This window comes from Puccinia triticina, chromosome 2A (genome assembly GCF_026914185.1).
Source record: "Puccinia triticina chromosome 2A, complete sequence".
NCBI classification, from domain to species: Eukaryota; Fungi; Basidiomycota; class Pucciniomycetes; order Pucciniales; family Pucciniaceae; genus Puccinia; species Puccinia triticina.
The window spans coordinates 1680847-1696736 of record NC_070559.1 but is presented as its reverse complement, the minus strand read 5'-3'; the positions used below and the strand labels follow the sequence as shown (position 1 = coordinate 1696736).

The 15890-nt window shown below is 44.2% G+C and overlaps 5 protein-coding genes across 5 annotated transcripts; 3 read left to right on the top strand and 2 right to left on the bottom strand.

Moving 5' to 3' along the window:
- Positions 1 to 529: 529 nt before the first annotated feature.
- PtA15_2A198 (uncharacterized protein) lies at positions 530 to 1497 on the top strand (the record flags this gene model as incomplete). Its single annotated transcript, XM_053166193.1, has 5 exons — positions 530 to 653; positions 729 to 788; positions 926 to 1119; positions 1239 to 1374; positions 1460 to 1497. 5 exons carry the CDS (start codon positions 530 to 532, stop codon positions 1495 to 1497), a joined length of 552 nt encoding a protein of 183 aa, XP_053017440.1.
- A 699-nt stretch (positions 1498 to 2196) lies between these two features.
- Positions 2197 to 2892, bottom strand: PtA15_2A197 (uncharacterized protein; the record flags this gene model as incomplete). The annotated part of the gene is made up of 4 exons (XM_053166192.1): positions 2197 to 2242; positions 2320 to 2446; positions 2526 to 2679; positions 2746 to 2892. The coding sequence occupies 4 exons, from the start codon at positions 2890 to 2892 to the stop codon at positions 2197 to 2199; spliced, it is 474 nt and encodes a 157-aa protein (XP_053017439.1).
- Positions 2893 to 5818: 2926 nt separating this feature from the next.
- PtA15_2A196 (uncharacterized protein) lies at positions 5819 to 8097 on the top strand (the record flags this gene model as incomplete). Its single annotated transcript, XM_053166191.1, has 11 exons — positions 5819 to 5865; positions 5955 to 6020; positions 6109 to 6115; positions 6187 to 6433; positions 6516 to 6608; positions 6797 to 7005; positions 7072 to 7168; positions 7238 to 7404; positions 7552 to 7641; positions 7713 to 7746; positions 7862 to 8097. 11 exons carry the CDS (start codon positions 5819 to 5821, stop codon positions 8095 to 8097), a joined length of 1293 nt encoding a protein of 430 aa, XP_053017438.1.
- A 1336-nt stretch (positions 8098 to 9433) lies between these two features.
- On the top strand, positions 9434 to 12233 carry PtA15_2A195 (uncharacterized protein; the record flags this gene model as incomplete). Its single annotated transcript, XM_053166190.1, has 14 exons — positions 9434 to 9476; positions 9555 to 9614; positions 9685 to 9719; positions 9802 to 9854; positions 9928 to 10141; positions 10216 to 10520; positions 10600 to 10811; positions 10884 to 11539; positions 11627 to 11631; positions 11706 to 11774; positions 11857 to 11887; positions 11955 to 12051; positions 12128 to 12149; positions 12221 to 12233. 14 exons carry the CDS (start codon positions 9434 to 9436, stop codon positions 12231 to 12233), a joined length of 1815 nt encoding a protein of 604 aa, XP_053017437.1.
- A 2531-nt stretch (positions 12234 to 14764) lies between these two features.
- PtA15_2A194 (uncharacterized protein) lies at positions 14765 to 15693 on the bottom strand (the record flags this gene model as incomplete). Its single annotated transcript, XM_053166189.1, has 4 exons — positions 14765 to 14988; positions 15079 to 15181; positions 15277 to 15578; positions 15651 to 15693. 4 exons carry the CDS (start codon positions 15691 to 15693, stop codon positions 14765 to 14767), a joined length of 672 nt encoding a protein of 223 aa, XP_053017436.1.
- Between the last annotated feature and the right edge of the window lie 197 nt (positions 15694 to 15890).

The following is a 15890-nucleotide window of genomic DNA, read 5'->3' as shown; positions in this document are numbered from 1 at the left end:
GGACTCTGGATTGCTTCGGGGATCTTTGGGGACCTAGATTTCCCTGCAAAATCTGAAATCTGGCGGCTCAGATCTGACTTTCCAGATCGACAGGAAGTCCTCCAATTGCGCGATATAATCTGGAATTTTGTGACATCTGATCAAGTTTTGGCGGACCTGATCAGATGTCACATAGGATGTCACGCAAAAAAACTCATATATCGCCCGGATTATATCGGCTCCAAACGGGGCCTAATTCTTCACTCAAACAACAATGAGGGTTGAAAACATCGGAGTGTGATTGCTTGGGTTGTCTCGCACCTGATTGGTCAAGGTCACCTTTCACCGTTGGGGACTTGAGCCGCTACCGGTGAAAGGGGCCGCGGGCTCAACTTGAGCCCGCGACCGGTACCTCCGTGACATAGAGGATGTCACTGAAAACACGGATCGGGTGATCTCGAGAGCAGGCCTGATCGCCCCCTGCCAACTTCCATCTCTCTCGTCAAGACAAAAGATATATACATCACATTCCAACCAAATCAAGCCAAGAATGTCTCAGCCTAACCGAATCGTCATGTCGGCCACTCGTCTATCTACTCTGTTCCGTCCGATGAGCAAGCTGCCGAACATCAATCGAGTATCGCTGGTCCCTCAATACCACCGATTGTCGACCAGTACGTCATAATTCTCTTAATTAATATCATGTCAGTGATCTTGTCTCGTTGATTGGCATTCTGGTGCACATCTAGGCCCGACAGCACATTCCCAACCATCCCCCATCGTCAAGGCTGACTCGAGTGCAGATGCCCGTACGCACGATCTCGACCACGCTCTTTCCAAATCACTCTTTCCAAATCACTCTTTCCTCATGAGCATTTCAGAAGAGGAGCAACACGAGAATTGTTTCTTTATCTTGCATGCTAATTTTCCCCCTTCTCATTGTCAGCATATGTGAAGGGCACGATTAACGACCCGACTACCTTCCCACCCCCAAGTAAAGCCCACGGATCCATTCATTGGACTTTCGAAAGATCCGTCGCCGCAAGTTTGATCCCGCTTTCGGCCGCTACTGCCATTTCCAGTGCCAATCCATTGCTTGACGGGGTGATCGGAGTATTTCTGATTGCCCATTCTCACATGGTACGTGATCCCCCAACCCTTGATTCGATTTCCTATCCTGATGATGTCTCCAGGAAAGACTCAACTCAACGCTCTAGATAACATCTTCTCCACGTTTTTCTCTTTTTCGAAAAACATAGGGATTCGATCAATGCTTGGTTGATTATGTTCCCAAGCGTAAATTCCCCGTGATTAGCCCTATTGCTACCTGGACTTTACGTGCTATAACTTGCGGTGTCTTGGTTGGAGTTTATCAATTTAACACTCATGATATCGGTTCGTACTCATTCAAATGTTTTTGTCCGAATGACTTGACCTTTGAGTTACCTATTGAACTCGTCTTTGTTCACACCGCTAACAGGTATGACAGAGTTGATCAAGAAAGCATGGAAGGCTTGAACAGCATTCAAGAAAACGAAGTCATTCCCATCGGTCTTAACTGCAAAGTGTCCACTGAGTCGTCCACTAGAACATAATTTCCACCTTGTCATCATACAAGACCTATCATGTCTTTCCATCTGTGTACAGCAATCAATTGATTTTCATCCTGTGTTATTCGTCCTCAGTCCATTGTGCATAAAATTGCTACAGCTCTTCAAGGCTGCCTGTCAACATTGTATGTAGGACATCGAAGGTTTTCAAATGTGTAGGCTGTGTTGGATCCACGAGTTCGTTGGTATATGTGTATCAACAAACATTTTCCCAGCTTGAAGCACCCAGAGAGGTTGTGTGGAGAAATTAATGTTTCCAGACGTCAAGGTTGGATCTGCTTGTGTTACCAATAGTTAAATATTTTTACTTGAAGTGCAAATAATTGGCCCTCACTGGGTCATACTCCAGCTGAGCCCGCAAAACATGGTGAGATGGGATCAGGAGGTACCAGTATGGCTTCAATCATAATTGCTTTCAAAACACACTAAAGTAATCAAGAGGCCGAATAACGTTTTTTTTTCATTTCGGCATTTTTGAACGTTTGTTTGAGAACAAAATATAATGACAAATTTCCTTCCGTACATGTAGTAGGTTCACTCCATCTGCATAGTCATCAGCGAGCCCCGCCCGGTTGGAGAGAAAACCGCACAGTTTGATTGCGTTGGATCAAGTGCAACGGCTACCGTTCATTTCCATGGAGCAAAATTTGAACCTGTTTTGGGGAAGAGAGACAGGATCAGCAGGTGCACTCCAGTTGATAGCTGATAATGATACACTTTGAGAACTTACATTGCGAGATTGCAAGCAGAAAGATCCTGAGAAGTAGCCGAACGGCACATTGGCATGGCTTTTGGGTCTCCAGTCATCTCCTTACATTTGCAGGCGCTCCGGATTGTGTAGTAGATAGTCCATTGACCTTGCAAACAATGGGAAAACCAGGTAAATCGTTGAGTTCAAGTTTTCGTGTCTCTATCAAGGAGTTGCCTCTCACTCACCATTGGAGTAGGAATGCTTGGAATAGTCGGACCCCTCGTCGGTACAGCTACTGGAGGCAGACGCCGGCCAACTGGACCCATTCTGTATCGCTCTTGGTTTTCCAATAGTGAGAGCTTCGGTGGCCATACCAAACGCAGTGGGCGTGACATTTTTCTGGAGAAAAGCAGAATATCGCACTAAGCCAAGCTGCCGTATAAAGATAGTTAGGAGAAAGCCTACCGAAGCGCATCTGAAAGTCTTGTCTTTCGGCCAGGTTTGATCAATTACTGAACAAGCAAGAGACTGATCACACATGTCCTCTAAAACGGCCCCGCTCGGCATCATGGTAGCCGCCCACGAAAACCTATTGCAACAGCAGGCGAGCATTAAAGCAAAGGAGAAGATTCGCAAGAGTTTTTTGCCAGGAATGGACATTTCAGTGATATTGGGCGGTTAATGAGGAAAAATGATTCGTGTGTCGGCTCCGCTGGGACGTAGCTCGAACAAAAGCCGGGGTATTTGGAATCTTTCGACAGAAACCTCATTACCGCTTTTATGGATGTCAGTTCAGGTGGGCAAGTAGCTCATACGCAAGGCCATACGAAAATGTTGCCAAGCCTCATGTTGCCTTTATGTCGTCAACACTCGTTGAGCTTTTAATGCCAACGCGCTCTATGCCCCACATCTTGCCGATCTTCTTTAGACTTTGTTGTGGATCGCATCACGTTTCTGTCCAAAGAATAATACTTATTTGTTAATTGTGTTTGCATTGAAAGATGATAGCCACAGCCAGGCTTCCGGTTTATATAAATTAGGTTCATTCTGAGTTTTCTCCTGGGCACATGAGCTGAGATATTTTTGCATGCAAAAGTTAAGAGGAATCGAGTGCAATGCCACTGCAACTCCCTGTGCACATAATCAAGGAGCTGTGCGACCACTATGTACTGATGCTGGGACAAAGCAAAGGTTCAAAAGTCAACACACTTCAGGAACTCCGGCCACGGGGTGGCTAATTCTCTAAAGTGACAGCTGGATTCCGCAGATTGGAGACTCGCATTGAGCTACACCTCGATTATTGATGCCCTGTCAGTCGAAAGAACTATTTGTAGGCACCGCTCGTTTTTACTTGGACCCTTAGAAACTTGTTTATCCACAGTAAAGGGCAGAGCTCTGGCGAGTCAGGTCTAGTCAGGTGATACATCTGCCAATGCTGGCTTGGGTTTGCGAGACCTCGGTTCAAGATTGGTAAGCACTCCTTGTGAGTCCAACTCAAACGATCAACCCAAGAGCACTTCAAATTTAATTCCCCTCAGTAGTCGGCCTTCCGGAGTACACAGCCGCGGAAGGTCAGCGGAAGTTGACGAGTTGCCGTAAAGAAATTAGCAATCAAATGTTGTTTCTTGCCTATCGTCTCATTATCCCTCGCCACAATCAGGTATTTGTCGGTACTTGGCCAAGCTCCTTTCGATTTTCCGAGCCCAACGGAAATGCCTCATGGATGTGAGCGCTCATCAGAAACAGATGATCTACCCGCTTGGTTCGATGGGAAATCACCGATCTGTGAGCATTTTATGTCGCGGAAAGCTCACAATTATACTGTCTATATATAAGGGGCTGAGCAAGCCCAAACCGCCGTCTTATTTTCTTCTCCAATACCAGAAAAAAATATTCAGAACTGGTGCAACTTGTGCTTCAATTTTCCGAGTCAGTCATTCCTCCTAAGTTATTTCTTCTATATCCCGTTTCCCCTCTCGTTTTTCTCATTTGTAATAGTGAAACTCTGAAACTGCTACATAGAAAAACTAGCCCAGCTTGCAGTGGCTTGTAGCCAGAGTTGCCCGACGCTGATTTTACCGGACATTTTGGTGACTCTAATCACTCAGCGGTTCCTAGGACATGTGACCTATGCACAATATGAGCACAATCGCCGCCTAAAAACAGTATTGAAACAAAGACAAAAAATATCATGCCCCTCATAGTCCTGGTCACTGGCGATGCCTCGCCCATCTTACTCGTGCAACAAACTCTCTTTCCAAGATGCATAAATACTAAAATGCTTTTAATTACCCCACAGATACACTATTTCTTCATTTCTAATTCAGGATGAACCGCGAAGAGACTGGAAGCGGCGGAATTTTCTTTTTCTTGACTTTGTTCTCATGGATCTCAATCGTGGCCTCAGTGCAACTCAACTCCTCCGATTTGTACTTGTCAGATAAGTTCAATATAACTTCCATCCCTCAAACACGTGATTACTTTTGGACAATCACGTGAGTAGCCTTTCGCCCTTTTGAGAAGTTAGTTGTACTGCTTATCACCTTGTCAATCAGAAATGAGACCGCAGCACCAGACGGCTTCTCTCGAAACATGCTCGTTGTGAACTCCCAGTTTCCAGGCCCTTTGATAGAAGCAAACGTATGTTTTTGTCTATCCTCCCTGAAAGTGCTGCCGACTAGCTAGTGCTGAATTTTTGCTTTCTGAACGATAACCGTGCTTAGGAGGGGTCAGTTCAACCCCAAATGTGACCTCAGAATGGGAAGATCTATGCTGATATTTTTCCCTCAAAAAGTGATACTCTCAACATATTGATAGTCAACAAAATGTCCGCAGCACTGACCATTCACTGGCACGGGGTAAGTGTCATTTACTGCATTTTTTTTTTTTCTGAATTTTTCTAGCGTCTGATGGAAAGTTTAAAAATCATTCTTTTCTTTGGGGAGAATATAAATAGATTTTTCAGAGGGGAAGTCCTTGGATGGATGGTGTGGTAATTTATCTTTCCCCTGCAGCTCACACTCCGAAACACATAAATCATCTCTCTTAAAATTTCAAATATTGTATCCTTCTTTGATATGGTTGCTATGCAGACGGGTGTTACTCAATGCCCGATTCCGCCAGGACAAAATTTCACTTACACCTTTGACATCCGTAATCAATATGGGACCTTTTGTAAGTGTTGAATTTTGTCACTAACTTGAATCCAGCTGAACGGTATGAATTGAAAATTTTAATATTGTTGAAAGGGTATCACGCCCATGCACAGGTAAGAAATTATTTAACATGGTTTCAAGATGAAGAAGTGTTTGATTAGAGCCTGTTTTGTTCTAGAATTTCAATGCTGATGGAATAGTGAGTTCACAGTTGACCAGGTTCGTACTTTTTGCATGAAGCTGATTTTACTCTGGTAAAAAGGCAGGGCCTATGATCGTTCATAGTGTGAATGATCCTCTAAAACGGGGAGTCAATTTTGATCAAGACATCATACTTTTGATCAAGTCAGCAAAGTTTAAACCTTTTTGTCCGAGATGAAAACATGAGAGCTGACTCAATCAAGGTTGATAACAGTGATTGGTACCATGAGTTGAGTGTAAAACTATCTTTTTCAAGTTTATGAGGCTGTTATGTGCTAAATTTTTTACTGATCATGCTTGCTATAATTTCTTTATCAGAATGAGCGAGCATGTTGTGCAACAATTATTATCTCCCGCTGGGTACAACAACAGTTTTGCTGCACCGTAAGGATGACCTGTTCTTTCCCCTTTTGACTTGTAGTAAATTCTAATTTGGATTCCTTTCACTTGAAAACTCGATTGAGGGGCATAGGTCCCCTGTAAGGCAATATTCCAAAGTTATTCAGTCGAGACGTAAGAAATTGAGTTACTAATGGATTAACAATCCCAGAACTCTGCACTTGTAAACGGTATTGGATATTTCGATTGCAACAATGCCCTGGCCAACGCAACTTGTACAACTCAAAACAACAGCTTAACCTTTGATGTTCCAGTGGGGACCAAGACGCGCTTCAGATTGATAGGCGCTGGATCTCATGCTCTCTTCCGCTTTTCTGTCGATGAGCATACCTTGAACGTCACTGAAGCGGACTCCACGGGGGTTGTAGGACCGACAGCGATTCATAGAGTGCCTTTTCGTAAGTAGAGCATACATTCTTCTCTCTGGGTACTTCAATTAGTAGATTTTTTCTAATATCAATTGAAATTGTTACAATAAAGACAACGGAGAGAGGTATAGCGTGATCATTGATACTTCTCAAGATCAGGTCGGAAGCACGGTTTACCTTAGAGCAGTTATGGACACCGATTGTTGTATGTGAAGCCACATTCTGTCAGGAGAGCTATTCTATCCTGATACTAACGCTTCTTTGCCCGGCCACTTTTATGGATATATGCTTTCTGTTTCTAAGTTGCTTGGTGTGAGCAATACCTGGCGTTGAAATCATTTGGAGTGTTCATCAGATGTCAAGTCGCTGAACTGGTTCCTTCTTTCTATATAGTGGCCCCCGGTATCACAGAACGAGCTGGCACGGCGCTGGGGATTATCCGCATTGTTGATGCAACGACACCTCCCCCCAGTATTTCGGACGTAGTTATACCAACAACAAGGGACTGGTCTGATACTCTAGGGGGGGCTTGCCTGGACCTGGATGTTTCTACCATGCACCCGCTTGTGCCGCAGGATGCATGTACAAACCTCTTGGGTAGAGTTGAGCGCAAATTTTTCTCGGCTTCACCGTATGAAGTTGACAAAAATCTTAATCACACCCCATAGGTTTACTTCTCGACGAGCTTTGGGACAATTGCTTCTGTTGAGGGTAATTCAAGTGTTGTTAGCGGCAGGTTTTTCGTGAATGACACCACTTGGATAAGTGAGTCAAATCCGTATCATGAGTGCACACATGATTTCTGATCATGGCTTTCTTTAAATTCTAACACAGCTCGGCCTAACCGTCCTTTGCTCAATGAGCTACTCTCTGGAGGACCCGGAACTATCAACGCCTCCGACGTTGCAGCTTTTACTTTTGAGCAGCCTGGATGCTACGATATTGTAATAAACAATCTGGACGCGGCTATCGAGCATTCTTACCACTTGCGTAAGCACACCGTTTTAATGAACAAAACCAAGAAAAACGCTGTCTGTTAATTTTGTCCTTTACTCAATTACCCTCCAGATGGAGTTGATGTAAGTAATCAACTATTCAACCATGCTTCACTAAGATTTATTTCACTCACCGTATACTTTGTCTTTCAGGGATGGATTGTTGCTACCGGTGCTGGTGAGATAAATGAAACAACGGTCTCAAGTTTGCAGTACAATACTACCAATCCATTGCGCAAGGATGTAAGTCTAATGACCACGAAACCCAACGTGTATGTTCGGGAAATTTGATGAATTGATTATCTTCTGATCAGACTCAAGTCATAGGGGGAGGGAGTTACCACGTAGGTTAGTGACCTCGGGCCGTATTCCGCAATCTCACTCCAAACCAAGGACCATAAACGTGTATCAGCTTGAAAATTTCTGATACTTTTCTCACAATTTCGCATGTGAATATTTTTAGTCCGAGTACAAGCCGATAATCCAGGAGTTTGGATCCTCCACTGCCACCTCGGTTGGCACTTAGCGGCCGGCTTTGCGGGTATGTTTGTCATGCAGCCTTCAATACTGAGGCAGCAGTCTGCTCCAGAGGGAAACCAGAGGTTATGTCGCGCCATTTCACCTCAAGATCTCGACATCATTGAGCCAGGAAAAAGAAGGCGAGGGCTGTCAACCTACGCTTACAGTAACGTGTTTTAGAATATAGGTTGGGGCCCAGGAATGATCTGTTATTTAGTTACGCACAGGAAAATAAACGGAAAGCAAACTAAATTCTTGGGAAATCAATGATTCAAAACATGTCACAATCATAAAATTTCTTGTTGTGGTTTTTTATTTTTTATTTTACTTCAAAAGGAGCAAGATTTCAATCCTCAATCGTTGCGTGCGTTTATACTTCGAAATTGATTCAAAATTTATCATATTTTACCTACGAAAACGCGGTGTTTATATCCCAAGTTTCCCAATTATCCTTTGGAAGGTCCCTGCGGCGTCTCCGCAAGAGCCCTATCAAGGACTCTTCACTGGGCAGTCTAAGGGACTGGTTCGAGGCCAGATGGGCACCGATTCTAGGAACTACTTATGTTTTATTGTTTCTAGCTCAGGAGGAAAGTTCAGCTTCTCTCTCTCCTCTACATACAATGAAACAAGAAAAACAGATCACCTAGCCCAGGAGAGAAGTTCAGCTTCTCTATGCTGAGTAGGTGGGGCGCGGGGACGATGGGACTATGAAGTGCTCTCGTCGGGTTGCTGATGTAATCAATTTTTGATCTTCCTGTGAACCCTCAAAGGCTTCACGGTCTCCCCTCAGATTACGGACTCAGTTTAGTTAGCCTTATTAGTGGCTCTTATACCAGGGAACCTAGGGAACCTGGGACCATTCAGGATGATTTTTAATTGAAGAATAGTAAATGTTTTTGAGGTTGCCTAGCAGGATTGCTTTTAAAACTGTTTAATTTGGAGGAAGTGATTATGTGATATGAGGATAATACATTGAAATGAACCACTGCATAAAATAACTGCTCCGACAGTCCTGATGATGAGGAATTTCAAGATGAAATCAATTAAAAGGAAAGAATCTGGTGTATTTTGTGTGCATATTTAGATAGATACATACATAATACTAGACACTTGGTTTTGGGTAACTTTTTGGCTGTTTTGAGGGCCTGCCTGGGCCTGCGCACACAATTAACAAACCGGTACAATCGTCAACCAGATAAGATTGGAGACACGCAAATAATTTTTTTCATCAACTTGTCCTGACTTGAAGGTAGACGTGTACAGCAAACATATCCGAGGTCAACACACGAGGAAAGTGAGTGGATCTTGGGCAATTTGGGGAGGTAGGGTTAGGGTTCTCGTGCTTTTAGGCAAAAACCCGTGCCAAAAGTCTTAAACTGGCTAAAACCGCGAGCCGACACCGAGCGGGACCCCCTTCCCAATCCGGGCCTCCTTCCACTCGACACCTCACCGTCGCACCCCCGGAGTCCGACCAATACCACCATCGCCAAAAAATACCAATTACAGTTTCGTAAGAATGTCGGACAAACTGACGAGGATCGCGATCGTCTCATCCGACAGTAAGCGACCTACTTCGACTCCATCTTCCACTCCTTTACGGATGAACTGATTTGTCCTTGCCTTCGAAACTCAATCAGAATGTAAACCGAAAAAGTGCAAACAGGAATGTAAAAAATCGTGTCCGGTCGTCCGAATGGGTACGTTGGATTTCAAAAACTAAATATTCATGAAACTCATCGAAATCTACATTACTATTGGGCGCCCCAGGCAAACTGTGTATCGAAGTCGAAAATACTTCAAAGGTAGATATCTTTTTCTCTGTTGAAAATCCCTAGAGCTCGTCAACTTACCTTTGGTGAATGTTTTCAATTTTACGAATTTCAGATCGCATTCATTTCAGAAGAATTGTGTATTGGTTGTGGTATATGTCCCAAAAAGTCGGCAGAACGATCACCCGTAAATCCTAAGTTTTTGGGTGCTTTGCTCACTTTATTCCTCATTGGATGTTAGATGTCCTTTCGAAGCTATCAACGTCATCAATTTACCAACCAACCTCGAGAAGGAAGTCACCCATCGTTATTCGGCCAATTCCTTCAAGCTTCATCGGTTGCCGATCCCACGCCCTGGTCAGGTGCTTGGTTTGGTTGGTACAAACGGTATTGGGAAAAGTACAGCCCTGAAAATTCTAGCTGGAAAACAGAAACCCAACCTTGGTCGTTTCGATGTGAGGCTTTATTTCATTTTGTTTGTTCTTAACTGTTCTTAAATGTAGCAGCTAAGATTTTTTGAAACATGCAGGTTGCTCCGGATTGGCAAGAAATTTTGAAACACTTTCGAGGCTCTGAACTTCAAAACTACTTCACGAAGATTCTAGAAGACAATCTCAAGGCTCTCATCAAACCGCAATACGTGGATCACATTCCCAGGATGGTCAAGGGCAAAGTGGGTGAACTGCTAGAGGGTAAAGATGGAGCCGGAAAGAAACAAGAGATGCTAAACGTTCTGGACTTGAATGACGTTGTCGATCGAGAAATCAGTCAACTGAGTGGTGGTGAATTGCAACGATTTGCTATTGCTATGAGTTGTGTCCAAAAAGCCGACATGTATGTACAACTGATCACCACTCCTCCTTTACATGATCTTAACTCCTAACGGATCGCTGTTTTCTACTTTTCTTCCCAGCTACATGTTTGATGAACCCTCCTCCTATTTGGATGTCAAGCAGAGGTTGAATGCCGCCCGAACAATCAGATCCTTGCTCCATCCTACATGTTATGTCATATGTGTCGAGCACGATTTATCTGTGCTGGATTATTTGTCAGACTTCATATGTTGTTTGTACGGCCTACCCGGAGCGTATGGTGTGGTCACCTTGCCATTCTCAGTCCGTGAAGGTTGGTCAAACTAGCTCGGTGAAGAGGAGCAGCGGCAGATCATCGCCAAACTGATAACTAATTTTACTACAGGTATCAACATATTTCTGGATGGAATGATTCCAACAGAAAATCTGCGATTCCGCGATGAATCTTTACATTTCAAGATTGCAGACTCAGCTGAAGACATAGTAGTTGAATCCTCTCGCAGTTACAAATACCCGGCCATGACGAAAACTCAGGGAAACTTCAAGCTGCATGTTGAAGCAGGAAACTTCACGGATTCGGAGATCATCGTGATGTTGGGAGAGAATGGAACTGGAAAGACGACATTTGTAAAGTTGATTGCCGACAAGATCAAACCTGATGAGGCCGATCTAACGCTTCCATACAACCCTGAACGAGTATCATTGAAACCACAAACGATCGCGCCCAAGTTCAAGGGATCGGTTCGGATGCTTTTGATCAAACAGATTAAAGAGATGTTCTTACATCCTCAATTCCAGGCCGACGTTATCAAGCCATTGAACATCGAAGGCCTTATGGATCAGGAAGTCCTCACCCTTTCCGGGGGTGAACTTCAGCGAGTCGCTCTAGTCTTGGCCTTGGGCAAACCTCGAACAGATATATTTTTGATCGACGAGCCAAGTGCCTACCTTGATTCTGAACAGCGTATCGTAACTTCAAAGATCATCAAGCGTTACATCATGACAGTTAAGAAAACTGCTTTTATTGTCGAGCACGATTTTGTGAGTCACTTGAATTCGTGTCTTAAAACCTTAAGACCAAATAAACAAATGTTGGTTTATGCTCATTCTTCATTCCTTTTTCTACAGATCATGTAAGGGACTGCCTTCGTTCACGACCGTCAAGTATGTCGAACACTCTCTGATCACAATCAATTTAATGTCACAGGGCAACTTACCTAGCCGACCGAGTGATTGTGTATGACGGAAAGCCATCTATAGAAGCCACTGCCCATGCGTAAGAGTCTTTCGTTGCTTCGAAACTCAACCGAGTTTATTAAGCCAAAAAAGAAAATGCTTTCTTTGATTGTTATTTTCAGGCCCCAGAACCTTTTGACTGGCATGAACAAGGTAAGAGCCCTTCAAGCCACAGTCAAGAGAAACGTTCTTCTGAAATCCTCTTCTTTGTGACAAACAGTTCTTGGGCTCGCTTGAGATTACCTTCCGGAGAGACCCTTCGAACTTCAGACCTCGAATCAACAAAACCGATTCATTGAAAGATAAGGAACAAAAGGGTAATCATCGCTTCTTCTGTTGTTTCAGCTCATTATCACTGTATTGACTGCTTCCTTTGTCTTGGGTTTCCACCAGCATCGGGATCTTACTTTTTCCTGTTAGTGGCATTCCCGTTTTCATTTTTTTTTTTGTCGCGCAATTATCTGACGTCTGGACTCATTTTTACAGTGGTGATGATTGAGTGGTTATACTTTCGAAAGAGGGCATAGCACTCTTAACCAGATAGATTTATGACTTGGCGCAAATCTTCCAAGCTACCACACAGAAAGAAACACAGATTGGCATGACTTGATGTGTAGCGGTTTTTTTTTTCATCCAGATTAGATCTCTTTTTGTTATCTTGCTATTTGATGTCTGTTTTGTGTTTCTTTGCAGTTGTGTTCTGTTTCCTTTCCTTTTCTCACTGCAATTCTTTTTGATTTTTTAGGAATCTCACATTTGAGGAGCACAAAATGTTGTCGTCTTTGTATAGTTGAACCGCTCGAGGTCGGCGGCCCTACAAGGACAAATCAATCATTTCTTCCTCTTCTGCATGGATACACGATTCTTAATATCACTTTACGGGTTCATTTTCACTATATTTGGAGTATTCTCCACTGAACCCGCCAAGCACCTACCCATCGGGGGTTTACTTTTTTGAGAGAATACATATGACGAGGAGATTCATTCCACACAGAATGGTAGAGAGAAAGACATCTGGAAAAATGATAAACTTTTATTTGAACGGATACAAATCTGATGAGTGTGGATGAACTGAACGGCAGTTGGAAAGAGGAGGATAAGAACAACAGTCAAGTGAAAACTTGGTTTCACAATATTATCAGCAGATTCCCCCAGATAATTGCGAAGAAAGTAAGATGCCACATTCCACGTAGGCTGATCAGGAGCCCGTGTGCGGTATTCTGGAGTTCATAGGGTCAGTAAACAATCATTGCTTTCTTTTGAAACTCGGAATGACGTAAACATGACTTACGTGTTCCTGCGTGCTTGAAGAAATGTTTTTCCCTATGTTGGATCCCTGTCCGGGATTAGTTGAGTTGGGTGCCACCTAAGCCACATGAAAGAAAGTGTTAGCATTTGCTTCCAAAAAAAAAGTTATATTAAAAATGCGCAACAAAAAGCCTACTAAGCGCTTCCCACCATTCTGCTCTTGGTCACTGGAAGAATCCGACTTCTGATTTCCATCATCTGGCCACGTGGGTTGCGTTGGTGTATCCGGATTACAATCAGCCTGAATGTGTGTACCAGTCTCGTCAATATTTAGGCTCTTCAGACTGTCCAGCCCAGGTATTTATAGAGCTCGTTCAGCGTAAGCCGCATCGAAAAAAGTAGCAAATGACTCACCACATTATCATTTGTATTCGCATCATCACTCGGATCCTCATTCCAATCACCATCATCGTCGTCGTTGTCGTCATCATCATCGTCAAATTCATCATCGTCGCTTGGATTGTAATCGACAATACCATCATGTGTCGTGCTTGAATTTAGATTGGTTCCAGTTGGATAGATGTTATTGGAATTGGTATTACGATCACCAGGGGCTGTGGTGTTGGGAGTCGGATCACCGCTATCAAGATTAGTGATATTTGGAGCAAGAGCTCTATCAGCCTCAAGGTCGGGTTGGTTGTTGTCTGGATGGGTATCAAGCGGGGTTTTTCTCGGGGTTGGTGAGCCAAGACAAAGATCGGACCAAAGCACTAGAAGGAGCCAGGCACAAATATATCGGAAGGAAGTCAAGCGAGTCATTTTAACAGGTTTGTGAGCGACGAATGGAACGTGAGAAGTCGAAACTTCTCCATGAAAAACGTGACATCTATATATCGCTGTTGTAAGCTATTTTGATGAACGAGAACGGTTCAGGAGAGTCAAACGATCCGGGAGCTTCTGGCGGAGGGAGTTCACCGTTTGTGCGGCAGCCAACAAAAAGTGACCCTTGCCAGTAGTGAGACTGAGGTCATTCACTGTCCGTATGAGTCCGGCCGTACGGCCGATTACTCGGGCACTTTTGTGACACATTCGCCGCACAATTTTGTTGACCTGCCAGGCTCGTTAAAGGCTGCAAATAGCCGAAACAAAGCCTGCCATTACTGTGACCCTGTCTAGCGGGGACCTGAGCGCCCTCGTCTCTAGCTCTAAGCTTCATAACTGGACGGCCTCATATGCCCCAATGGGTTGATATAAATCCCTTCAAGTGGCTGCGGCGAATTAATTGAGCATGAATCCCTTACATCGCCCACTATAAGCAAGTGATTTGGCCATCCATGGATTGGAACCTTCATGTCATGCCCCGTCTAGCCATGTGGCACAAACAAAAACACAACCGGTCACAGCTGAATGAATTGTACTAATGGGAATGTGCTTTGAAACCAGCCCAAACTTTCCACGCGTCTTGGTAATGATGAAAGACATTCAGAGCTTTCGAGTATGTAGACGTACTTCTCCAACTCTCGAGGGAATACAAAGCGAGTATCTGTTTGGTCAAGTAGGGAATCAAAAGACTTTGAATTTTGAGAGCTTGTCCATATTTCTAGTTTTACAGTAAAGAATGTAACAAATGAAGTGGCCATTTGCTATGCAGAGACGTGCAAGTCATGTTTGGGAAGGAGATTGAGAGAATGGAGGATTTGATGAACGTGTGGCTTCTAAAACTTCGAAAACAAATGGAAGGATAGTGCAAAATGGGAGATGAAAGGAGATGCCGCTGGATTTTCAAAGCAAGCCCCCAACTAAGCCGCTGTTTGGTCCTCCACCAAGGACACTGCCGAGCAAGCCCCCGCCAGGTCCGCCGAGGATTCCACCCAGGTTGATCCCGATGTTGACAAACAAATTGATGTTAAGACCCAGTCCACCTAAGATGCCACTCAAGTCGATCTGCAAGCCGGAAGCGACCGTCTGACAGAAGCTTCCGAACGAGGTCATCTTTCGGAACACCTCTGTAGATGCAGACAATGTTCAATCGTCGGTCAATGTCCTTCTTTTGGACGTGTGCCAAAATTTGGCAGAAAAGACGAGGTTAAACGCACGAGTAAACTGTGTTTCCCATCGGTAACCATAGGTCTGTTTGCCGATGATGATGATAGATTGGAAAGATCTGTACATCGTCGTTATGGATTGCTGAAATTGCGCCTGGAGAGACAAATAGATATGCATGTCATCAGCCAATTGTGTCTGTTTTTTATGATGCAAGATTTCACAAAGAAGCAAAATTACAGAGGACGAACTTGGAAGCCACTTTGAGACAAGCCAGGATTGCAAAGGTTGCAGGATTGGTACTGGGAGACCGTCGATTGATAGCTCTGATAGAGGGTTTGGACGGATCTGTACGCAACGCTGACATCTGCTCGCTGCTCGAAAACGGATTGAGTCTGGACGAATGACTGAGACAGCGACTGCCAGCTGGCCTGGAAACTCTGGACTTGAACGGAGGAGCTTGCCGATGCGCTTGTTGCAAAACTGGATGCTTGACGCGGCAGTAGGGCCGGCTTGGCTGTTGCGGGAACGGCATGCGCGTCGAAAGAAAAACCTGCGTTTTTGGTTTCGCAAGGTCAAGTTAGTTAGCTTTGTCTTGCGCCGGGGTCAGTCAATCAAGACTCACTGGCAACGAGTAGGAGAACAAAAGACGAAGCTTTAGAAAACATGGCGTAAGTGAGAGTTATTCGGTGGGTGAGCGGTTACTTTGGTAGTGAGTGTTTGGAGGCCTGGACGCGGAAGAGAACGACTGGAAGTGTGCACTGGGGTAGAACGATTGGAATGGGATGAAGGCAGTAGAAAAAGTGAGGAAGATACCTAGACACTTTATACCATTTCCTCAACTCTTGAAGCTGAAGAACAGCGC